General features: G+C 39.3%; 1 protein-coding gene across 6 annotated transcripts in view; it reads left to right on the plus strand.

Moving 5' to 3' along the window:
* VPS13B (vacuolar protein sorting 13 homolog B) overlaps positions 1-25,948 on the plus strand; it is a 391,004-nt gene that overhangs the window by 347,934 nt on the left and 17,122 nt on the right. For 5 of the 6 annotated variants that reach the window (XM_015856029.2, XM_015856025.2, XM_015856026.2 and 2 more), the window contains exons 44-58: positions 3,657-3,812; positions 5,022-5,285; positions 5,440-5,523; positions 5,682-5,857; positions 6,375-6,545; positions 7,959-8,160; positions 8,873-9,061; positions 9,449-9,595; positions 10,681-10,955; positions 12,416-12,543; positions 13,630-13,829; positions 16,648-16,766; positions 17,973-18,796; positions 23,396-23,572; positions 24,514-24,684. In XM_015856029.2, coding sequence (XP_015711515.1) covers positions 3,657-3,812; positions 5,022-5,285; positions 5,440-5,523; positions 5,682-5,857; positions 6,375-6,545; positions 7,959-8,160; positions 8,873-9,061; positions 9,449-9,595; positions 10,681-10,955; positions 12,416-12,543; positions 13,630-13,829; positions 16,648-16,766; positions 17,973-18,796; positions 23,396-23,572; positions 24,514-24,684 — 3,283 coding nt within the window. The remainder of the gene's footprint in view (positions 1-3,656; positions 3,813-5,021; positions 5,286-5,439; positions 5,524-5,681; positions 5,858-6,374; positions 6,546-7,958; positions 8,161-8,872; positions 9,062-9,448; positions 9,596-10,680; positions 10,956-12,415; positions 12,544-13,629; positions 13,830-16,647; positions 16,767-17,972; positions 18,797-23,395; positions 23,573-24,513; positions 24,685-25,948) is intronic. The other variant, XM_015856028.2, reaches the window with a different exon arrangement.

Consider the following 25,948-nt stretch of genomic DNA (forward strand, 5'->3'; position numbering starts at 1 on the left):
TGCAACCTCCATCTCCTGTTCTGTCCTTTTGCCTTTCAAGGCCTGGTGGAGTAGAGAAGGTCAGATCTCCCAGATCCCATGAGAAAATCAAGCCAAAATGATATTCAGCCTTTTGGTGACTGCTGCAGTTGACAGTAAGAAGAATGAAGGTTGCATTTGCTGTTATCCCAAATATTATTTGATACTACTATTGTGAATTCTTGTCAAGAGCCACATTGCACTAAGTGTCCTAAAGACAAACAAAAAATACAAGTCATCCTTCACTATTAGTTTTTCAATTAAAAATTGCTTTAACTTCAAATCTAATTGAAGTGCCATTCAGCTCCCATTTCTAGGTCTCCATTTGCCTCCTTGCCCATGCATCATCCCATTTTACTGTCTCATATCTCTTAAAATAACCCCTTGCTTCCATGCCACTAACCAGGTCCTCACCTGATTCCTTCAAGCCCCTCAGAGTTTACAGCAATGTCTCTTTTTCTCCCCAGAAGGCATTTACTAGTTTCACATGGAAAGAAGATACCATTTAACTGAAGTGAACCTAAGTTACAAGCAAAATAGAAATAAATTTGTATCTAAGCATTTTGAGGGCACAAGATTTAAAGTACTTATACAGCTGGAAAATGCTGCCTTTTCTGGACAGGCTCCATTCTTAGTCTCATTTTTAATCCCCCATTTTAGCCTCCGTGCCCTGTCATATGACACTTAGCTTTATTTACTCAGGTCATATCCTTCACCCACACATCTAGCTGAAAACCTAAGCAGATTTTGAGAGGTGCATAGAAACGTTCTGTGAGGAACAATGATAAAAAACCATTTGCTCCAGTAGGAACAGCTTCATCTTAGTCTGCCTTCCTGAATGCAATTTCTTTCCCTTGCAAGGCAGAAATCCATAATGGCTTGGATTTTAAAAGAAATCTCCAGAACACCGAAGTCCAGTCAAAGCAAAAAACTCTGCAGTATCTGTTGATATGTTTCCCAACAGCAAATGGGGGTGCAAATGAGTATGTGTAAAAAAGGTAGTCTGCTTTAAATTCTCTCTAAATGCCAGATTGTCATTTGTCACTGGATTATGTTTGTTAGAATGTCCTTGAAGTTCACTGAATATTTTCTGTACCTTTTTGCAATGAGTTCTCTTTCCTCCTAATGTATATACCATACTTAGTGTTAGTTGTTGGACTTCTTTTTAAGCACAGCCTCTAAGAAATACTTGGCATTTAAAGCTTGATAAATGAAAGGGGTTATACGGCAATCACCTTGAATCTGTATATTAGGTCAGGTTTATAACATTAGAACACCATCTAATACCATCTAATATGACGTCTGCTAACATAATGTTCGCACTTGATTACTTAATTTTCTAAAATTACTTCAATTTTTGTTTCCTGCCATATATCTCTAGATCACTTAGTGTCATTTGCTAATCACTTCTAGCCGTGCTTTCCAGAAATCTCTCATTCAAGTAACTGGTTGACCAGGAGATCTCCTTTGTGTTTTCATGGAATGCAGTTTCTTTGCTCGATAGGAAACTTAAGCAATTCTTATATTATTATGTCATTAAATAGCTTACAGAGGTTGTTCCCTGTTGTGTGTAGTATTTGCTACTATTCAATACTTAGAAAATATGAGATTCTCAACATAAAGTAGTATCTCTATTTTATTTTTCCTTCTGAACCGTGAATGTAAATGTATGCTAATTGTTGTGCTATGAAAAAAATGAGTAAATGTGTCGTCTGCGAGCTAATGAGTGCTCAGTGAAAGCTGACAGGATGTTCTTTGGGAACATGCAGCTCATGAGCAAAGCTGTTTATGCAGGGTGGGAGACATCCTAATGTTGGAGCTACATGCAATAACTAAGCATCAGTTATGGCGTTTGTGTGACATCTATCTTTGGAGCAGGCTATATTTTGCGTGCCGCCTTAGTACCTTTTCTCATTACTTGGCTGTCATTTCCAGCTACCAGTCTCTCCAAAGCAAACAGTTTCCTTGTTTCTCTTAGTGTTCAGATGTGATGAGATTTATTCCCAGCTGCCTCTGTAAGAAACTGAACTGATTCCAGCCACTGCAGTTGAACTTCTTTATTTTTGTTTTTCCTTTTCTGTAACTAATACTTAAGTATCAAAGCAATGTGTTTGTTTACGAGTTGGAGTGCCCTAGTGCACAATTCCCTCAGCATCTTCTGGAATATAAGTAAGTGCCCATGCATGTGCGTACCCAAGCGCGTGCCCATGCACACACTGGCACACACGAGCCTTTGTGCTTCCAGCATAAAGCTAATTTGAATCTAAATGCAACAGTCATCACTCTAACAAATTCAAAAGCCACCCACTGAATGGATGTTTTTGTTCCGTGTGTAACTTGTGCAGAGGATACCGCAAATTGCAAACAGGCTACTGAGTTGTAATGTCTCTGAAAGTTGTTGCTGTGGTTGTTTCTTAAAACAATGAAAAAAAACAACATCCAGACATTCACAAAGTCCGACTGGCCAGATCTACGGACAGTGCTATCTGTCTTTGGAAACAAGTCATGGGAGAACATAATATTTACAAGTCTCATTTTTTGCTAGTGTAAATAATCAAACCTGGGCCTGATCCTGTTCCCAATTACTTACATTAATTAATGACAGATGGGCAAAATCACTCTGAAATTCAACCCTCAAGAAAGAACTCCCACAAGGCCTTTATATAACCGTTCTGAAGGACTTAAGTGATGCTTAGACTCTATGCTGGCCCTCTGCAAAGACTAAATTTTACCCAGAATTCCTATTGCTTTGATCCCATATATATAGCTCACATTCTTAAGTTTGCACAGCCACAAAAGATCTATGCAAAGCTAAATAGCCAGATCTTCAGCTGGCGTAAATTTGTGTAACTTCATTGACCTACATGGAACAGTACCAATTTTCACTACTATGGCTTAAAGAATCTCCATGGGATAGAGGTAAGTGCGTATGGTGGGTAAGTAGATGAAAGGCTCTTCAAATGATGAAAGACTATATTGCTCTGGAAGTGATTTAAGTTAAACTGGAAAAAAGCCACTCCTTTTCCGGAATAAATCACACAGGGAGTATAATTACGCAGTAAAATTTCTTCTCATGCAGTCAAGCTTGAACTTGCCACCACATTTGTATAAGAAATGAAATGTTTCCCATCTCTCAGTGATATGCTACATTCTTATATGTTTAACACGTATGTAGGTCTGAGCTCGACACATATACATACAAAAAGATTTGTATGCTTCTACTGAGGTCAGCGGTGCTTGCAATCTTCTCTGTTGCCCTAAAGGCCAAAAGAAATGGACCTGCACTCCATATTGCCTTGCTGCTAATGCAGAGATTGGATTTCTAGAATAATTTCAAATACAGTATAGAAAATCTCTTATTTCCTGTTTTATACTCTCTAGTCTATCTAACATATGTTGAACTGTTGTGTGCTCGGTTTTTTCCATCCATAAACATACAGTTAAAACAGGTAATTTACAGAAATGCGTGTTGTCCATTCTTCTGTTCCTATCTAAAATCACAGATTGAGCAAATGATTCAGTGAACTGGTGCGCTTAGCATGGCTGAGTTTTAAAAACAAGGATATTTCCCTGTCATGGGAATTCCTATCTTACTGCAAGGCTGGCTAGTGTTGAAGTAGTAATTGTTCTCTTTCCAGCTGTTGCACATCTGTATTGAAGGCTGGGGAAACTGGCGGTGGTCTGAGCCATTCAGTGTGGACAACGCAGGGACCTTTATCCGTACCATTCAGTACAAGGGCCGCACAGCTTCACTTATTATCAAGGTTCAGCAGCTCAGTGGAGTACAAAAACAAGTGAGTATTTGATCCTGTTTGGAAAAAAATAACTTAATCTGAGTAACTTAAACCATTGTCTATTCATGAATAAACCTTATTATTCCCTTCCTAACAAGACCTGAAAAAAAAGCAAGTATAACAGTATTCTGGGTACACTTAAGGAGTTTTTACAGCTCTTCTGTAAGAACCCATTATGGTATGGATCTGAGCATGTAAAAACTGTTAGCACCACATATTTCACATGTTTCAGTAAACTTACTTTTGTGTGGTTTGAAAATTCTGACATTGGTGACTTCTACAATTTCTTGGATTTGTTAAGGTCTCGAGTCGAAGTAATTCACTTTGTTAAGAAACTTGTATTCTAGGATGTAATTCAGGCCTTTTTTCTTAAAAGAGAATGAAGTAAGAACCAAATTAACCTTTAAAAATGGGTTGTTGCACAGTAACTTTTCACATCATATCTTTGTATAGAGATTTGTAATAGTGCTACAGTTATTTTGTCTGCACTGGCAGGAGAGAGAGCATGAGGTGGGCACAACATGAGTATGTCAGAGTGCCTCATGTTGCACAACAGGAATACAACTGATCAGTCAAGAGCAGTTCCTGACTTCACTGAAAGTTGTGCTGAGAGTTTGTTTGGTTGTAGCTGTGGTGCACAGCCTTATTAGTGAAAAGCATACAATGGTAGTTGTAATGGAGATATACATGGAATGCTTTTCCTTTGTACAGCTTAGAAAAAGACAGGTATATGTTCTATGAGAAATAATTTGTGTGTTATAGACAGCAACAACTAAATGGCATAGCCATTTAGTGGAATTATAAACTTTAAAATAGCAGCCATTAACAATCTGGATCTCTGCATGTTCCAGTGTCCTGAATTAGTGGAAACGTTATGTCTGAAGTATATCACTGTGTCTATTTAGAAGGGATGTAGCATTCAGAGACCATCACAGTGCTTTTAAAATCAAAGCCAGAATTATGTCAGCCATGGTCAATACTGCTGATTTGAGATTCTTCGTGTCTGATTTTTATGAAATTGCACATACATTTGGCCAATAAAAACAATATTTACCATTTACTACCTTCAGTAGTGCTCAGGAAAATGTAACAGAATGAAAATGCTAAAATAGAGATTGTTTCTGTACACGTTTTCTATCTGTAATTCAATCCTGACCTTTCTTAATTTCAATTGTTTATACACGGGCTGAATATTTTTGTGTGTTTTAGATCCTAATCTGTGGAAGACAGACAGTCTGTAGTTACCTTTCGGAAAGTATCGAACTGAAGGTGGTTCAGCATTACATTAGTCAGGATGGACAGGCAGTGGTTAAAGAGCACATCAACTGCCTCGCAGCCAAGCAAAAGCTGCCTTCATTTGTCCTAGAAGACAACGAGCTCACCGAACTGAGTGTGAAGGCCGTGGGAGATGAAGACTGGTCCCAAGATGTATGTCTGAGTTCTAACCATACAGAACACAGCACTGTCATTCAGGTAAGTCTGGAATTAAATGCTTGAGATATAAGTTTGAAAATGTCTGTGAGAACTGAGAACTTTAAATGTAAAGTTCTGTTTGATATGATGAAATGTTCATTATCATCAGCTTAGAATAATTTTAATAGAATGTTGTCGATCTATCTGCATACAGGTGCCATCCTCAAAGAGTTTGATTACATACGTGTGGTGCACCATTCTGACCTTAGAGCCCAGCTCTCATGTGCAGCAGCGAATAGTAAGTAATGCTTCTATAGCCTAAGTGTTGACAATTTATCTGTCATTAATTAAGGGCAGAATGACCCACTGAAAAGACTTATTAATAGCTTGTTTCAACAGATGTCATTCTGAAATAAAATGAGAATAAAAGTGTTGTGGTTTTTTTTTCATTTGTAGATTGTTTTCAGCCCTCTTTTCATTGTAAGGAGCCATCTTCCAGACCCAATTATCATACATTTAGAGAAAAGGAGTCTAGGATTGAATGAAACACAAGTGGTTCCAGGGAAAGGACAGGAGAAAGCACTGCAAAATATAGAACCTGATCTTATACATCACCTGACATTTCAAGCCAGGTAAAATATTCACTTTCCTTGAAAATGATTCATTTGTATTGAAAAGAAGAAATGATTTACACTTTAACTTCTAGTGCAGTGTTTCAAAGAGTACAGAGTATGCGAAGGAGATACAAGAGAACAAGTGTGTGTTACCTGGAGTGATAGGATAGGAAATAATACATTTAGTATCACTGAACTGAATGTGATGTCATTTGTTTGCTTAAACTGTCCACATTTTTGTGTATTAGTAAACAAAAGAAAACAAAAACCATCTTGAATTCTCTTGGACTATTGATTGAGAATACTCTTCAGTTCCTGGGGTCTCAGACACAAATGTTATTAAAGTGTCGTAACAAATTCATGCATATCTGTATATGCTCGGTAACTTGGTGGACATCATTGTTTAATTCATCCACAATTACTTTGAGAGTGTTTCTCTTGCAGAACCCACTTGTTAAGATTCATTATAGAAAATGTTAGTGCTATTAATACTTGAGCTTGTTCCGTGAATGACCAGATCTGTATTCAATGACAGGGAGGAAGATGATCCGTCAGAGTGCGCAGTCCCTATCTCAACTACGCTTATTAAACATATAGCAACTAAATCCCACCCAGGTGGCAACGTCAACCAGATCCTGTCCGAGTTTTATGGCACTGCTAATCCTCGTCAGCCTGCATGGCCATATAACAAGAAGGATTCAGACAGGTAGTTTTTTGCTAAATGTACTTCGTGGTCATTACGTTGACTTTTCATATAGAGGTCTTTTACAAGATAAAATTGTTAATTGGAATAAAGCATCTAGGAAGCTAACTAAAATTTTTACATCCATATCATTAAATACAAAGGTATCGCTTACTACTAAATAACTACCTAATTCACAGGTTGTTGGAGGCCAGGAAAATGTACTGGCAGTACATTGGTATCTGCCAGATGTCTTTTCAGGGTTTTGTAGACGTCTGTTACTAACCAGTATAAGAGTCAGAATACTAGCCTGGGGATCTTTGATCTTATCTAAGTAGGCTATTATCTTCATCTCTTTTTACTATATAACTTTGTTAATGATATTTAAATCAATTGACCTAACAGTGGAACTCAGTAAGTGTTTTGAGTCTTGACCAAGAATAGACTCCATAGAGCTCAACTACTTAATCAAAATAAGGATCACCAAGACCCTCAGTGAACTTTGTACGCACATTAATAGATCGAGCTGTGTCCTGTCAAAGTTAAGTCAGCTGTGAAAATATCATAGCTTGTCCTGGATTCCTCGTTAATTTAAAATAATCTCAGTGATCTAAAATGTGATGTGTATGATCTGGTCTAGCCATGTATTGCACAGTTAGTGAAAGCTTGTACATTTTGCTTTTTACTCTCTAGTGTAAGTTTCTTAAAAGTTCAAGCTTACTGTATCTTATCCTTCATTAGATTATTCTGAATGCATTTTTAGGCAACAGAATTTTCTGAACTAGCTATAGAATGTATCAGTTTTGAAAAGTTATTATTGTGCTTCCAGCACCCCATCCAAAAGATGCCCCCTGAAATGCTATTTAAATGTAACATTTTCTTTGTTATCAAGAGCTTTGCATGGTGCTTGTTTGCTTAGTCAGCCCTATGAAATCAACTTTAAGAGTCTGTTTTCAGTAATTACAGAATTCCTATTTGTAAGCTGCAGAAGTGGTTGCAGGCAGGAAAAACTTTCAGTAAGCACAGGGGCTGCCCTTGATTACATTGAAAAGCTGTAGAGGTTATTTATTTGGCATCTGTGTTTCAGCTCAGAAATGGCAGAAAAAGAGTTGAGGGGAAAATAAATAAAGATTTTGATTTTATGTCTGCAGAAGTCACAGGTTTAGCCTTAGAGAATAGCAGTAATTCTGTTTCTAGGGCATTCAATTAATTGACAAAACTTAAGTTGAGGTTATGCCGCTACAAATATGTCTTTATCGCCTGCAAGAGGCTCACTCTAGCAGCATAACAGTATGTTCCAGAATGATTAGGTAAGAGGAGACTCTTCCTCTATTTCAAAAAGGTAAGGTTTTGAAAATGAAATGAAAATAAGCACATATCTTAAAGTCATTCTTTGTTCCTTTGGCTTCATTGTTTTGTTTGTTTGTTTCCAAACAGCAGTGAACAGCTCTCCCAATGGGACAGCCCAATGCGGGTAAAGCTGTCAGTGTGGAAACCATGTGTTAAAACTCTGCTGATAGAACTCCTGCCATGGGCCTTGCTTATCAATCAGTCCAAGTGGGACCTCTGGCTGTTTGAAGGAGAGAAGATAGTGCTTCAGGTGCCTACCGGGAAAGTAATGATTCCCCCCAACTTCGAGGTAACTGCCATTTGAGTCAGGAGACATAGTTCTCCATGTACCAGCCTAAGTAAATTACTCCAAAGCAAAAGTAAAGACTTTGGGCACTGCTCTGCAGGCCTAACTGCATCCTGTATTATTAGCTCGGGGGGGATGTTGACCATGGTAGCACAGCTGGCAGCCTTTAGGGAACATTTCATCAATGGGTGGTGTTTCATAGCTCATGTAGTACCAAGAGAGGTTTGATAACAAGGCAGAGTGAATGACAAATGAGAACAATTATTCAGAACATCTTCCTTCCTGAATATAGGGCTTTATGTAGTGGATCTTCTCACATCTTAGCTCTGTCATTCAAGTGTTTTGGTTTTTTTTACTACAGTCCTAATATTGTTTATTTTTGAAAGAATTAAGATAATTCGACAGACCAATTTGTCAGTTCCAGAAGGACAATTTGATACTTCCTGCATATTTTGCCATCCTTCTTTCCCCATAAATGTCTGTTCAGAAACAAAAGGCCTGGTGATTAACACATCTCAGTGTAGCCTAGAGTCTTGATTTCACTGGGTGGGTCAGTCTCATATCCGCCATGTGGTTTCATCTATCCTTGTGCCACTTAGAGAGAATTGGAAAAAGGCAGGGAATGACACTGGCTGCATACTGGAAACAATGTTTAAGTGTAAAAGAAATGCATGGAATTATCAACAAGTGATAGCTGGTCTTTTTTCACCTACAGGAGGCTTTTCAGGTTGGAATATACTGGGCAAACACTAATACTGTGCACAAATCAGTGGCAATCAAACTGGTTCATGACGTGACCTCCCCAAAATGGAAGGATGCTGAGAACGGGGAAGTGGTAAACTTGGATGAAGAAGGTTTTGTTGAAGCTGAAATAAAACTCGGTGCTTTTCCAGGTCATCAAAAGGTTAGGAGAAAATTTCTACAATTTATAACTTTGTCATTTAATTTAAAAAATCATCAAATGTATGCAGAATTAAAGCTTGTCCCCAATTATGTTAATACATGTAAAACATAACGAGAATGTAAACAATGTGAGAAGTATAATTTGAAGCCTTAGTAAGAAATGATTTGCCCAGCTCATCGAGCTTATACATGACTTCCTGGAATTAATTAACTATCATTCTTGTTTGAAATTCATTGACAGAAGTATGTAATATGGCTCCATTTTAAAAGTACATCAAAGTAGAAAGAGTTTCTGCAGTTCAGGAAATGACAGTTCAGTCATTGTATTTCAGTGTTTCCTGCTTTTGTGTATGACTTCATCATCATCATCATCATTATTACTTTACAGTTGTGTCAGTTCTGCATTTCTTCTATGGTTCGACAAGGTATACAAATTCTACAAATTGAAGATAAGACAACAATCATCAATGATACACCATATCAAATCTATTACAGACCGCAGCTCTGTATTTCCAAGCCATTCTCAGGAGAAGAGGTAAAGTGCTGTTTTTGTTTATCACCTACTTTACAGACATGATTAGTCTTAACTGCTTACAGCATAACTTGAACAGAAGTCATTAGCTGTAGTAATGATAGATTATCGTGTATTACTTCAGTTTAAAATAGACAAACCTGGACAAATACAACTGCAGTAATTAACTGTGATCAAACTTTATGCAAAGCTGGAGATTCTTGCACGTTAGACAATTAGTTCTGCCTGTCCTCCATCTGTTCAGACACTAATTGCCATTTCTTTAAAATAAGCAGCATAATCCGTAGTAGCTGTTGAAATTGTTGTGTGAATTTTTACTGAATTTTTTGTAAGTAAAAGAGGTATATTGGCTTGGCAGACTGAAAATTTCTCTTTATCCTGTTGGGAAGATTCCAGTTATCTGAACTGGGCTGCAGAACAAGGGACTTGCTCAAGGTTCGTGTATTTCAGCAAACTGCATCAAATTGTGAATATCAGCTTTCTGATAATTGCTCAGTAAATTTAAGAACTAGCTAAAAGAAACCAAAACATATGCACAGTCAACAATTTATATAAATTTACTGAATATTATATTTGTAGTAAAATGTACTGAAAGAGTCAAACTGGAGAGGAGACAGCAGATCAACATATTGATCTGTTCCTTGTTTATGTTCCTTATTTAGGAATTGTTTTATTTATGCGTTGTTTTTCTTTACATCAGTGTCTATGCTTGTGCATTGTGCATTTTGTGGCAGTCTTAAAGGAACTGAAAGGGAACTGAAAGAATGCTGAGTCTAGAGTATACTACTACTTTTAAATCTATCAATGGATTTTCTTCTCACAGTTGTTTTACAGCGATGTAACTGTTGCTTTTGGTGGAGTTATTTTGTGCAGCTGAGAGTGGACTATGGATAACTGTGCTCAGTTAAACTGCTTAAGCATAATTGAAGACAGAATTTGGCCAAGTAGCTCTAACAGAATGAGACTCAATGCAGCTTTTAGTTAGCTGTGGCCCAGCAGTTACTTGAAGCTGTTCTATGCAAGATGAGCATGAATAAAATCCTCTTATAAGCCAGCTTGTCCCCTACAACCCTCTTCTTTCTCTCCAGGACTTCCACTCAGCAGACAGCACCGTGTTCAGTGTCGAACCATCCAGGACAAGGAGCACTGAAACACTGACATCTGTGCCATGTTGGGACCTGCTGGCAGACAGCGGCCCCGTAACTTCAGGGACACCTCCTACTCAAAAACGCGTGCTGCTGAGTTTCAGTCCAGATGGCAGCTCTGAGTTGTGGAGCCTACCAGCCATGATTAAACAGGAGTTTCCCAGACAGAGCGTGGCAGTGCCCATTGGGGCCTGCAGGGAAAGCGGGTTTTATACCAGGTACTAAATGCTGAACGGTCATGAGTGATGAACGTTCCTTGTTGCTATAAAGCCTCAGCCAGTAACAAATTGCAAGAGATTAATGTGAAAGGCAAAGAAACACATGCCCCCCATATGTAAAGGCAAGCCTTACTTCAATTTAAAAATTGTTATCTTTTGATGGTTTTGATGGTTTTATTGTAAATGGTTTAATGTTATGATCTTGTACAAGTTGTACGATTTTTATAAGGTATGGGCTTCTATTTATACATGCATGCAAAAGAAGCGAATTAAAAGCTTTCGTTTGTGGTTATGGCCCGTTTTAATTTTTTTATAACAAGATTTGAAGGACAGTGTGGAGTGATACCATACAAAAATGTTGGTTTTGTTTACGGGAGGTAAAAATGTATTTTAGTTAGGGAGAAACAGGAAAAGTGATACAAGTGAGAAACTATTTTAAGACTATAAGCAAGAAAAGGCTTCCAAGTTTTGAAAGCTTGAAATATTCAAACGTGCGTTCTGCTTCCAAACAAATGCATCCAGTTAGCTAAAAATAAAAGTCCAATGGCTTGTCAGATGCCCAGATTTAATTCTCTGTCCTGATATATAAATGTATTCATTCTTTTGCTGATATAAACAAGAAATAATCTGCTGAAAGAAACAGAGAAGCTACATCAGTATAAATTATTAGCTGTATGATCTTTCTCTTGCCTAAACTGCTGGGTGTCATTATGGGTACTAAACCTTCCCACCAAAATGTGAAGAACACAGAAAGAATTCCTGATAATTCTGAGACAGCCAGAGAGGATCTGGAGCAAATTTCGAGGGTATTTGAATTTTGAAAATTACCATGAGGTGGAGGGTTTTTTTTTAGAAATAGTTGAATGAGCACATGGTAAAAAGAATTTGCTAAAAATCATTTAATGTAAAAGTAGTTAATGGGTAGTACAAGTTAATTGATTTTTCATTTTGAACACCGATGTAGCGATGATCCATAACATCAACATTTGAAGGGGGCAATAGCACTGTGGATCATTTCAGGGAAGCAAACAGTCACAGATTTATGTACTTGTTTAAAATATCTTTCACGTGTGTCAGAGAAGTATGCGTGCAAATTCCTCTGGAAAAATTTTAAGATTTATGTTAAAAATTTGCACTTACAATCTCATGTTTTTAATTTTACATGACTCTGTGCTGGCTAGGGCTCTCATCTTGCACAGTTTAACTCATGAGTAGTCTCTGTGAAGTGATATTTTTCTCGGATGTTGTGTTTCATGGTATTTCCACATGCTCTTCTGTTTCAATGTAATGCTTTATGAAGACAGGTACTTGCCTATATATGTCAGTATTGGTGGAATTGTAACTTGATCATAAAGAAAATTCTAGTTAGTAGTTTTGAATGTATTTGTTTGTCCAGAGTAATTACACATACAATTTTCATCCAAAACTTCTACATTAAAAAGTGTTTTCTTCCGTTTTAGAGCTATAACACTGACTTACCAAGAGCATCTTGGTGTGACATACCTAACACTTACAGAAGATCCAAGTCCTCGTATAATTATCCACAACAGGTGCTCCATTTCATTGCTTGTAAAAGAGAACTTCAAAGGTATGTTGTATACAAAAATTAAAAAGTGTACTGTTGTAGTATAAATGATTTCACATTATCTCCAGGACAAAATTGAATTCAGTATGTGTTTTGGTTAAAACAAGAACTTCATGCCCACATGAAAGTGAATCTCAAATCTAGTGACTCTGGAGCACACCAAAGCCTGGACGCTAATTAAATTAACCAGGAGGTGATGAGCCTGCAGGCTTTTGAGTCTCTGTGGTTCCAGCTACCAAGGTGAACTGGCTGTAGGAAGCTAGGAGACAGTGAAATTTTGTTGACATCAGTTGTCATGGGTTACCTAGATTTACCTATGCCCGTGACAGGGGGGAGCCACCCCGTAGAGCCCCCGGGCCCGGAAAGGAAGAGAAAAAGGGGGAATGGGACAAAAACAGCAGCAATCTAAGGAGGAAATCTTATTTACTAAATATGATATCGGAATACAAGATAACACAATATAATATAATATAATTGAGGCTAATAAATCGAACAAAACAGAGAGAGAGAGTCCCCGAAAACCAAGAGGCCTACTGTGAACTCTAGGCGACACGGCTGGAACGCTTCCCACTCCCCGAGAAGTTCGAGAGAGAGAACTCCAGCCTGGGAACAAGATTATATAGTGTCCTGGTCCCGTGACTTATCCCTGACCGTGATGTTCTCTGGGATATGTAGTCTTCTGTGAACTGCACATTCAGCAAAATCATCCATGCTTTACATGATGTTATGATGTGGAATACTGATAGCAAAATTACAAAATTACAAAACCATGACATCAGTTCAGTCCCATGGAACGCTTACATTTCCTCAGATTGGCAAATGCAACTACAAAAAAAAACCTACCAGCTACAATATGTTAATGTAACAATCAGTGCAAAACTATTTATATAAATCTTAATAAGAGAAAGAAAAGAGAAAAAATGACACAGACAATTTCAACAAATAGGAAAGTAACATTTTTATGTCTTACTAATATTTCAGGCAGAGTATTTTAGAACCTTCTTAGTTTGTGTACGCAAAGGTTTGTTGTCATTTAATGTGGATTTCAGAAAGCCCTAATCTTATATATTTTATACATAAATATTTCAGATACACCAAAGTTTGAAGTTTATTGTAGAACGATTCCAGCTGAAAGTTCAATTCATCATGAACTTTACCATCAAGTCTCCAACTACCCAGACTGCAAAACAAGGGATTTGTTACCCAGCATTCTTCTAAAAGTGATGTCATCTGATGATTTAGTAAATGAATGGAGTGATTTTGTGGACATCAATAATCAAGGAACACAAGTAAATCACTATAAAGTATTTCCTAATTCACAGCATAAATCTCTGTCTTCTTGACCTACATATTATAGTGCTCCTCTGTGATGTGCATATCCTTTTTGTTGGCTTTGTTGTTCGCTTTGTTTTTTTCTTTTAAACTCTTGAGACCTCTCCTTCCTAAGCCTCTTCCTGTGGAATTTTTAGAATACAGATACATACTTGGCAGTGACTGATTTTAAAAATAGTTAGATCAAAAATTCCAACTTGGTAATGCTGAACTTTTTCATTTACTTTTGATCAATCTGGCAAGTCCGCGACATTCTCTGGAAAAATAAGTCCTGAAAATTTCTGGCCCCTGGAAGTAAAGAATCCCAGAAGATCCAGGAAAATTCTTCCATTTGGTAACTTCATTACATCGTGTAGGAGTCATCCTTGTTCTTCTCCCTCACTGTCTTCACAGAAGCCAACCATGTCTTTATAAAACAAAAACAACAACAACAAAATTCTTTCCTTCTGTTTTTTTTTCTCCTGTTTTGAGGTAAATGAAAACTTCCTTGACTGAAGTAATTCTTTTTGATGGGAATTTTTTCCATCTTTGAAGTCATTAGTTTACATGGAATCAACATAAACTGCTTGGCTCTTTGAAAGAAATACTGGTTTCAGATGTTTTCCCTGGGGACCAATCACAAAATGCTCTTGATTATTGAGTGTTATGTTATATACCAAGTAGTTCGGTTTCATTCAGCAAGCCACTCAAGCAATGCAAGGTCTCAAATTTCAGTCATTAATGTTATGCCAGACCAGGGTTCTTTATAAGTATCTGGCTCCTAGAAGGAATTACATGCTAAGACAACATTTGGGGATCATTGTCTACTTGAAGAACTCTCCAAATAAAAATTGTAGTTTTCTGTTATTGAAGTTTTAGGGTTTGCATGTAGGGAGTCTCCCAGGACTTCTTAATCAGTCTTTCCCTTAGAAAACTGTAAATATATATAAATAATGAATCTGCTAATAGCCTTAGACTTGACTTCACATACAACGTGGTTAAGACTGAAATAACTGGAACTTTAGAGGATCTTAAGTAATTTGTACTATTTGTATCTCAGATGGGTACTTCTTATTCTTGATCCCCATAGAAAGAAAAAAAAAGAAAGCATTAATTTACTAGAACTTAAGGTGTATTTCTCTGCTGTCCATCATCATCAGAATTATCTGAAATTGGAATTAAAATAGCCAGTCTTTAAGATCCATGAGGATTTATAATACAGCAAGTTAAATGTCCTTTTTTCCACCAGTGCAAGATAGAGAATTACTTTCAGATAAGTGAAGCATTAAACTTGATGTATATAAATTAAATTCTTTTATATCTAATTCTCAGAAGAATCAGCTGTAATTTGATGAATGACACTTAATTACCTGTACCATAAATAGCAAAGGTAGATTCAGTCTAAGTCCTGATGATCCTAAGGAACTTCCGAGAGCTTTTTGTTATGGTGACTTGTTAACAACAGTAAAGTTTGTTCAAGACAAACAACTGCTTATTTCATTTCTGTTTGTCCATTATCTTTGTGCTGTTCCCTGACTTTGCATTCTTTTAAATGATAGCTCCTGTCATTACAGTCTTGTAAATAACTGTGTTGATAGCAGACTAGAATAAAACAGAAGCCAGCATGTGTTCACAAGGACTGCTGCAAGTTTTCCAAACCTGAAGGGACTTTCTTATATTCTGGAAAAACACAAAGCCTGCATGTAAATACTGTGTAATTAAGCTCCAAAAATAAGGTTTATTTTTAAACTAGGCTATTTATCATAGAATCATAGAATGTCTTGGGTTGGAAGGGATCTCAAGGATCATCAAACTCCAACACCCCCTCCACAGACAGGGCCACCAGCCTCCACATTTAATACTAGACCAGGCTGCCCAGGGCCCCATCCAACCTGGCCTTGAACACCTCCAGGGACGGGGCATCCACAGCTCTGGGCTGCCACCACTCTCGTAGTAAAGAACTTAAAGAACTTCCCCCCAATATCCAACCTAAATCTTCCCTCCTTCAACTTAAAACCTTGTCCTGCCATTATCTATCCTTTTAAAGAGTATTTATTCCTAAGGACAACATGTTCAGAATGGAAGCTGGCATATGCTTAAGCAAGACACAAACCTGTTGTCAAGTTCCCATTTTCCTGATTTTTTAGACCTTTCACGTTTTCCAGTATACTTTTGCCATTTCTTTGTGACAGCGCTTTGCATGTGAAGGTTTCTCAAAAAACCAGTGTGGATGGCTTAAAAATGAGCTTAGTGTTGAGTTATTAAGCAAGTTGGCATGAATCCACATTACTTTCTCAGTTTTACTTCTTAAAATTTTGCTGTTACGTTTTTTGCATCATGTTATCAACCATTCATATTACCAGCTCTGTGCTACAGCATAGTAAGATAATGTTAGCTTAATGTTTGTCTTCTGGAGGAGAAGGTGGGATCTGGGGGATCTTCAGGAATACACCTTCATCATTGGTCCAAAATCGCAAATTAAAATTTTCTGTTCTTTATTAATATAATTTCCTCCCTGCAAGCATGTCCTGCTTACTCCTATAGAAGAACATTCTTAATTAACTCTATTCAATTAAAGGACGAGGTGCAGATTCTGTCTAGCTGTATAGTTGAAATACAGTATCAGAGCTGTTATTTTTTGAACTACTGAAAAACTTTTCTCTTTTTTCCTAAATAGTATCATGACTTGAGAAAAGACCTCAATTAGAATACATTAATGGCATTTATTGTCATTGTGACCAATTACAAACAGGAATTATGGTAGCATTCTGTCTGTGTTTTAACTCTCTCCACTAGGTTGTGTTCTTGACTGGATTTGGCTATGTTTATGTGGACATTGTCCATCAGTGTGGAACAATAATTATAACGTTGGCCCCAGAAGGAAGAGCAGGACCTATCGAGATCAGCCTCAACAGGTACACAAAGTGAATAAAAGATGGTAAAAGCATAGCAAGATAGCCCCAAGAAGACAGTCAGCTTTCTAAGTGTTAACTGACTTACAGACTTATGCTTAACTGTTTTATTTAATTCTGCTGCATACTCTGCGGCGTATGTTTAGACCACACGTTATGTTTTGTGTATCACAGTTAAAAAAAGACAATCTAACATCAGAAGGCAAGTTGCTTTAGGGTAAATGCTACATGGCTAATACAAAAAGAAGTCCAGAGCTGTTAATTTAAAAAATATACATATATATATATATATAGAATTTCCAATCATAATTAATTTTGAGTGCATTCATAGATTTAACATGCATTTAACCAGATCCTGTCATCCTTAATCATATGAGCTCCTGATAAAACTGATGGGAAACTTGATGTGAATGGGCTGTAGAAATACTTTTACACCCGGTAATTGACTGCACCTGATTATAATGCTCTTTCTTAGAAGGCTTCACTCACTTCCATAACAGACCACAGCCTGGTGCTCAGGCTCAGTGTGATTACAACACTACCTATTTCTAACATATGCCACGCGTGGCCTCCAGCAATGCTGCTACAATTAGAGTGGAATGTCTTGTACTGTTTTTATTTGAGCTATAATTAAGTATTAATCCCTCAGAAATTGGTCATCAGCAGTACATAATAGTTCACTTGCTAGTTAAACTTGGCAAAGAGAACTTAACACTGGAGGGGGGAAGCCCTCAGTGCCATCAGTATAAAAATGCCATCGCAATTTAGTTGGAGGGCATTCTGCTTCAATAATGTGAAATGGATTATACAGAATAGTAGCCTTCAGTTGTGACTCCAAGAAAATTCTGTAACAGCTGAGGCTGTATTTGAATTATTAGAAAATGTTATTTGTCTACTTTCATATGCGGCTATATCGCAAATCTGATAGGGCAGTACTGCATATATAGGGAATTCCTGTCCAATCTGTTCTGTTGATTGGTAAGAAAGAAAGAGAAATGTGACATAGATCTTTAATATTCCACTACTTAGGAGATATCCTGGGTGATACCCACTGTGGTGATCAAAGCTGTCAGATCACATTAACAAGAATTGCATGAGGAGTTTCCCATGATATTAAGTGCAGGTCTCTCCTGATGGCTTTTTTAAACAAGATGCTTGCTGAACTCAATGTATATATAAAGTAACAAACTTTTTTCCCCTCCCATCTAGAAGTCAAGAGCAGAACCTGTTCTTGAAAGTGTTTATCAGTCAGCTAAGCCTTGCTGTGTTTGATGATATTACCAATCACAAAGTGTCATCTGAACTCCTGCGGCTCACAGCAGACAACGTTTTCCTCCACATGGCTCCAACAACCAGCTACCTGAGATCCCTGTCACAAGAGCTCCGACAGGACACTGGGGAAGGCCTCCCACCATTTTATAGTCTCCAGGTGTACTGTGAAGACTTGCAACTGGACAATCAGTTGTACGGCAAATCCAATTTCCATTTTGCAGTCTTGCTGTGCCAAGGAGAGAAAAATGAGACTGTACAGTGGTCGAGAGCGAACAACCTCATTGTTTCCAACAAAGATTTGGAAAACTATAAGGAAAACTGCTTTATAAAGCTTTGCATTGCTTTTTCTGAAGAAGAGAATTTCATGTTTCATGTGAATGACCTCAGCTTTGAACTCAAACCAGCTAGGCTCTATGTGGAAGACACCTTTGTTTACTACATTAAGACTCTGTTTGATACATACCTTCCAGAAAACAAAGGCACTTGGCAGTCTGTGAATAGTTCTGATACTGCCCAGATACTACCCAAACAAGTGAGAGAGCATGCAAGAGCTTTAGTCAAGCCACTGAAGTTAAGAAAATTAACAATACAGCCTGTTAATCTGCTTGTCAGCATTCATGCTTCATTAAAACTGTACATAGCTTCAGATCACACCCCTCTCTCCTTCTCCGTGTTTGAGCGAGGACCCATCTTCACCACTGCCAGGCAGCTTGTCCATGCCTTGGCCATGCATTATGCTGCTGGAGCACTTTTCAGAGCAGGTCAGTACTTTTTCATAACCTGTAATATTTTTATTAGGTGCCAGAATTCTGTAATTGTCTCTCAGGCTGAGTAATCTAGATGTTAGCCATGCAATTACTGTTTGGTAATGATACAATATTTTGAGACGCATTTCATGTCCCACCATGTGACAGAAGGGAAATAAAATGGCTGAGCAGACACCAGTGAAGATTTGTAAAGCTGTTCTAAACATTAGCCAGCCGCCTGAAGGCTTTACTAAACCCTGAACACAGCATAAAAAATGTATTCTAGCTGGCTTAGGTTTGTCATTTTATATTACAGTCCTAGACAGAATCAACTCACATTCCTCACATAAACTCCCCAAAACTACATTTAATCAAATTATTCAGCGTGTTGCTCTGCATTCAGGAGTAAATTATAGCCCTGAATGTTGTTTTGTTGTTAAAACTCCTTTTGGCTGCAGTTTATGATTAGGAATCTGTCTTTCTTCATACAGCCTTCATGCTAAACTGGCACACAGATGTTTGCTGTCCTTTGATCCAAGAACTATGAAGTTTGCTGTTACTAACATTTTCCCAGATAGGATCAATAGTGAGCAATTAGTCTGGGAGGTTTGCAGGTACATTCACTTTCCTGTGAATATTAGTTTATAAACATAAATCTATAAATAATGAAGTTATTTAGCGTGTAAATTCTCCTGGTGTGCAGCAGCTTTTGTACCTGTAAGACAAAGAGGCTCCTCCACGATCACAAACAAGTCACACGCTGAAATGCTGGGTTTATTTTCCTGTGCATTGATTTTCTGAAAATCTGATGCATACGTTTGTACTGCAGGTGTAACTGTGACCTGATTTCTGTGCACTGTTATCATAAATGTATGTGTGCATTTCAGGTGTCTATAAACAGTTATAGTGAGCTACAGATCTGGTATTTCACTGTGTTTGTACCCAATTCATGCAGCTGGTTGTGGCAGCTGTTTGCACAATTGCACACCATACATTGTGCATGGATTCAGTGCTTCCATATGTAGTTGCTTGCAAATTTGCAGGTTTTGCTTTTTGCTACTTGTTTGGATTTGTTTTACAGTCAAATCCCATAGTACAAAAGGGGAGATCTAGTTTCTTGCTAATTAAGGGTGAAACTGTGGCCAGTTGTGGTCCCTAGTGTGAGTTTGCCTCCCCACAACTGAATGGGAGTGGTGCTGCAAGTGGTGATAGACTGCAGCAGGAAATTGGGGTTATATTGACTTTTCATCTGCAACATCCCAGGTGAGGCACATGTGCTAGTTACAGATTCCTGAGCCTGGTCTTGGTGTTTCCTCCTGTGCTACTCTTGCAGAGTGCAACAGTGCACAGGCCACCCCTTGCTTTGGGCTCGTAACAGCCTGAAATCAAGCAGATTTAAATATTAAGAAATAAGGTTTGCTACAGGGGAATGTCTGTTCAGGAAAGCACATAAGCTTATATTTAGTTGTTAATTAAATCCCTCTCAGCATTAAAACTAATGTGTATTTTGAAAGGAGTTGCCATGATTAGAATGGTGGCTTTTGTCTGTAAGTGTCTGTCTGAGGAGACAAAGCCACTGCTTTATTACAAAGGGTTTGTCACAGTTGTCAAGAGGCTGATTGTGTCAACAAAGTTAAAAAGAAGGAAAAATTCCAGTAGAAAGCATTATATGGTCTGCAGACTGAATCCTTTCCTCACTGACAGGTGAGTTACAGCTCTTGGATTGGATTCTTGTGGAAAAGGGCTTTCTCTGCTACATTTAAACCATGTTAATCTTCTGCAAGATGAGGGGATGTTTGGCATCTGTCTGCTTACCACTGTCTCATGCATGAATTGTTGCGGCATCTGCACAAACAGCGTTCCCACAAAGATGTGTGCCTCTACTCCCTGTGGGATGCGGTCCTGTTTTGCCTCCATTCGTGTGCAAGACCATTGCCACCCTGTGGAGGGGCAGGACTGGCCTCATGGTTTCTTAATGGGGTTGTATCAGGCTGCACCATATGCTACAAAGGACCAGCCAGGCTCAGGGTCTGGTAGGCAACAAATGGAGCTGAAGAGCTCTACTCAAACACGCTGATTAGAATCATAGAATCATGGAATGGCTTAGGTTGGAAGTGACCTCAAAAATCATCTAGTTCCAACCTGCCTGCCCCACTGACAAGCACTGCTTGTCTTAAATTAGTGCAACTTGCAATGGAAATCTCCCATCCTACTCTAATTAAGTTAGCTTATATTTAAAAGTTATTAAAAATCTGTTTGAAAATATTACTGCTGTCAACCACATCTAGCCCTATAGTTGCCTACAAAGGAAATGTGGTGACTTCTTCCTAGTGCAGTCATGATCCTTTCATATTAGTGGATATAATTGCTAAGCATATTTTGGGAATTTGTAGCCTAACATGACACTGTATGTTTGCAGAGCAGCACAGAACTTGTGAATTGAGCAATTACGCCAAGTTAGTCATTTTTTTTGTTGCCAACTTACTCCACACCTTTTTCTTGGGTTGAGTTGTGCATGCTTACAATGGGTAGCCATGACTTTTGTTCTCACCAGTGATCAAAGAGTGCTGCCACAGACCACATGGCTCCCCCTGCTCACTGCTTCCAGTGCTTCCCAAAACTGACAGCCTGCAGGCCAGAGCCAGTCATAACAGCCCATCCCCACAAGACCAGGCAGCCCCTCAGCAATGCATTCAAACAGTTTCTCTCCTGGTTTCATTATGGTTTTATTTCCTGGAATTCTGACTGGCCAAGCAGGTGTGCAGAGCTGGCCTGGGTGTTGTGGGGCACTGCCTCACTGTGTCCCGCATTTCCCTCCCATCACCTCACACCCTTCCGTCACTGCTTTGGGTACACAAGCGAGCAGTCAGGCACTGCTGTCCTCATCCCTCAGACAGAGGGACCACACTGAGACAGTGGCACCTCAGAGAATGAAGCAACTGCTTCAGGAATGCCAAAAGCATTTAAAAATAATGAGACGCATCTGGTTGTAAGGGATTATTGCAACATTATTGATCAGAAAAAGCAGAAAGAGCATCTTTTCCATCCGTACATGCCTCCCCGCCCCTCCAGCTTTTCATCACTTCACACAGTGGCAAGCATAATTTGTTAAAAATATGACACGGAGGGAGTAGCAGGCCCGGCCTGCAGCACTGGCTTCCTCTGCGTCCCCAGCGGCGCGGGCTGCCAGTGGGACGGGACACTGCCGGGCCGGCAGGGCTGAGCACTCAGGACTGCTCCGCTCGTCCAGCTGCCAGCAGTGCGTGTTTCTTGTTTTCATAGCGCATCCCACCCACTCCCTTATGTCCAGCGCGATTCCCACTTTTTATACTGCTTGTACCGGAGCTCTCAACCTGCCAGGGCTGAAATGTGGGACAGATTCAACAAGAATAATAGATTTTCCGGGAGCTTAGAATGATAGTATGAGATTAATTCATTTCATATGAGTAACATTTTCTCTTCTGTTGAGTTTCATGATTCAGCCTTCCACAGGAGTGACTGGGAGGGGTTACTAGCAAACAAGGAAAGCATCTGGATAGCAGGAGTATGTGGTGACGGGATGGGAATGAGGAGGGCAGTGCAGATCAAGGGCCCTCGGCGGGAGAGCAGGAGGCGATTCTGTCCATCCGTCAGCCGTCTGTCCCTGTCGTGCCTTGTGCAGCTCTGACAGCGAGAGCTGAAATTCTTGATGCTGTGGCTCCAAGAGCGGGCAGTTCCCGTTTCATGTTTATTGCCGTCTTTGAATCGCTCTCTCTGGACTGCCAAAAAAATACAAGTTTTGCAGCACTGTTTCCCTAATAAATCAGCTGCCAGCCAGCCTGAGAAAGACAAGACCTGCAAGCAGCTTTCCAGCAAGGCTCACACAGATTGCTGTGCGCTTGGCCATCCAGCAAGCTGCTGGCAACCTTGCATTTATATAGGAAACCAGATCCCCAGATTCCTCTCTTGGGATATGCGTAGGGAATACTCCCCTATGAGTAACCTAATCAGCATGTAGATGTCATTGCTGTTTACACAACTGTACTGAGAAAAAGACATTTGTCTGGCTTTCACTACGCTTTGAAAGAAAATGATCAGCTTAGAAAAGTTGGGGTGGATTTAAAATAACTTCTTAAGCACTTGTCAAAAATCTGCATCCCCTTTCCTAACACTCCATCAAGCAATTGACCTCCACACTCCCATAACGCAGTACACTGTATCAGCGTAAACTCGCTGTCACAACTCTATCGCACGGGGATGTGAAATCACGACACTGCCTTAACAGTGTATGGAACCGACCGAGCAATCTGAACTTTCAGTGCCGTCCCTCCATAGCTGTGGGAATCCAGCGCCCACCTCCCTAACACACTTTTAGCAGAACTACGGGAAGCTCCTGGAAGGAAGTCATTCTAAAGCTATTTGCGAGTATGCCAAAAGGATTTCTTTGATTTACGAAGTATGAAAGATTGCCATTTCTGAATACATAGTGGATGAGTTATTTCCCGTGTTTTGCTCAAAGGAAGTTCATAATGCGATGAATTCTAGTGTGAAAAAGAGAATTAAGGAATAACCTTTTCACAACTGCTGCTTCTGCAGTTTTTGCAGGCGTAACATTTGTCTTGTTTCTCCACACAGGCTGGGTTGTTGGATCTCTGGAAATCCTTGGGAGCCCGGCTAGTCTGGTGAGAAGCATTGGGAACGGCATAGCTGATTTCTTTAGGCTCCCATACGAAGGGCTGACCAGAGGCCCGGGAGCATTTGTCAGTGGTGTTTCCAGAGGAACAACATCATTTGTAAAACACATTTCCAAAGGTAATTCTTTCACTCTGGCGCTCCTACTGCTGCTTTGTTGTCGTGCACTGTTAAAGAATGTGTTAAAATTTTAAACAGTATTGCTTGCAGCTTTATTTGGCTTGCTAGGCTGCAGCGAAATGCTGGGAGGGTAGCAAAGCTCATATATAACATCTTATGTATTAAACAGATCGCTGCTTAACTACGGTGTGTAAGAATGTTTCAGAAACTTCAGAATTTTAAACCTCCCACTGGGAAACCCAGCTTGGCTCAGCCAGTATTTCATGTGATAACTTCAGAAATATCGAAGGTGTTCTGCACTTCTGCTAACCATCAGAAATCCTACACTGTGTTGCCTCATCGTATTTATTATTTCTTTAAAAGAAAAAAAAAAAAAAAAAGAAGAAGGAAAAAAAAAGGAAAAAAAGAAGTAGATACAGTTGTCATAACTGTGTTAGTATGCGGATGGGTTTTGACAGAAGGGCAGAGCTGGATTTAAAACACAAGCAGCTTTTGTTTTGCAAAGTCTGTCTAAACAGTGCCATCGCGTGGCTTCAGGCGGCCGGCAGAGGTGGCTGCAGCTGCTTGCTGGTGAGTCAGGCTCGCTCAGGAGACGTCCTTGCGGGCTCATTCTGTACATATTTGTTTGCCTTCCCATCACTCCCACTCCGTTTAGGTTAGACTTACAGAAGTGTGGGACCTAGGGAGGGATGTTCGGATGAGTTGCTTTTCCCACTGGCTGGGCAAACCTGGTGAAGGCTAATGTAAAAGGCGTGATGTGGACCGTAGAAGCAGCGTGGTGATGCTTCACAAATAGTAAAGAATGTTACACATGGGCAACTTTTCAATTGACTTTGCTGTTCTGCTCCTAAGCGCAGTATTTCAGCGAGGCGGTGAACAACTTCGTGTTTTAAATTAAAGCATTTTGATCCAGACCCAAATGTATATCTCCACGTATTTAGGTACACTGACGTCAATTACCAATCTGGCAACAAGTCTTGCTCGGAATATGGATAGGCTGTCGCTGGATGAGGAGCATTACAACAGACAGGAAGAATGGAGGAGGCAGCTTCCAGAGAATCTGGGAGAAGGACTGAGACAAGGGCTCTCTCGTTTAGGCATTAGCCTTCTAGGTAACGTACCATTAAATATCAAGTTGAGTGATAATGCTGTTTTCTGATTTGCTCATCAGCCTTTTCTACGTGTGTGTAAAACTGCAATGTCTGTTATTTTCCTGTGAAATAGTCGCACTGCATGTGTACGAGATATCATTTGTTTTTATCAAGGTTTAGTGACTTCGGTGTGTGATTTTTGCTGATAAAATAATTGCAGATACCAAACAAATTTGCACACACTTTCTTTGTGAAATATTTGCATCTGAACCTGATGTAAATCACAGAAGAAAAGAATATTCTGCCTTGGGCAGGGTGGCTTGTAACTAAGCCATGCACAAAGACGTCATCGGGCTGGTGTTTACTTTTCAGCGAGTTATAGGAATGCCTCCTGAAGCTGATTGTTTTTGATGCGCTGTAGATATCGGGAATTCATGGTCTTGTTTGTAAACCACTTGAACTGAGCACCAATGTGAAGTAAGCTTTGATGAGGAATTCTGCTTTTACGGAGAGACCGAGATCATCCCAATTCGGTGTAACTGTGTTAATCGAGCAGCTAAGTGATTTGAGTAGAAGTGAAGATTGCCCTGGCCATTTCCAAACAGTGCCTAAGAATCTGAAGACTAACCCATATTTGAAAAATCTCTGACACAGGTTTTGCAGTAACGGGCTGGATTTTCTAGGTTCCTTCTACTTGTCACACAGCAGAGGAATGCAGTGTTGTATTGTTTGGCAGACTTCCCTAGTGCGTCTTAAAGAGTACGAATCCCTTAGAGATCAAAGTGACCAAAAGCAGTCCAGTGCAAAAGGTTAGAAGAGCTGAAGCTTGAAAGGATTTGTCCTCTTTCCTAATCTTCAGTAGTGTACACAACTCCTAAATTTGCAACCGCAACCCTGAAAGCCCCAAAGAGGAAGTGGTAAAAATGTTACAAGTTTGGGTTAAGTTACTGGAAATTATTTTAAGCAATAAGGTTAGATGATGTGAAGCACTGTCATTTTATAATGCCTGTAAACTGGAAAGCGAGTGTCCTGGGAGGACTGTGCATGAAGGAGAAATTTCCTATGTTAGTAGCTAGTTAGTAGTAAGCTGTTACTGGTGTTGCAAATCAAGGGCGGTTCAGGGGAGGTTTTATTTTACCTGCTTGTTTTAATGGGCTAAGGGCAGTCAGGTTGAGAAGCTGGATGAAAGATTATACTTTTAGAAGCACCGTGTCAGCCTGGTGTATGTGAGCTGGTGAAATGGTTTGGTGATCCTGGCGCAGTTATTAATAAGGCAGGAAGGTAA

The sequence above is a fragment of the Coturnix japonica genome, chromosome 2 (assembly GCF_001577835.2).
Source record: "Coturnix japonica isolate 7356 chromosome 2, Coturnix japonica 2.1, whole genome shotgun sequence".
NCBI classification, from domain to species: domain Eukaryota; kingdom Metazoa; phylum Chordata; class Aves; order Galliformes; family Phasianidae; genus Coturnix; species Coturnix japonica.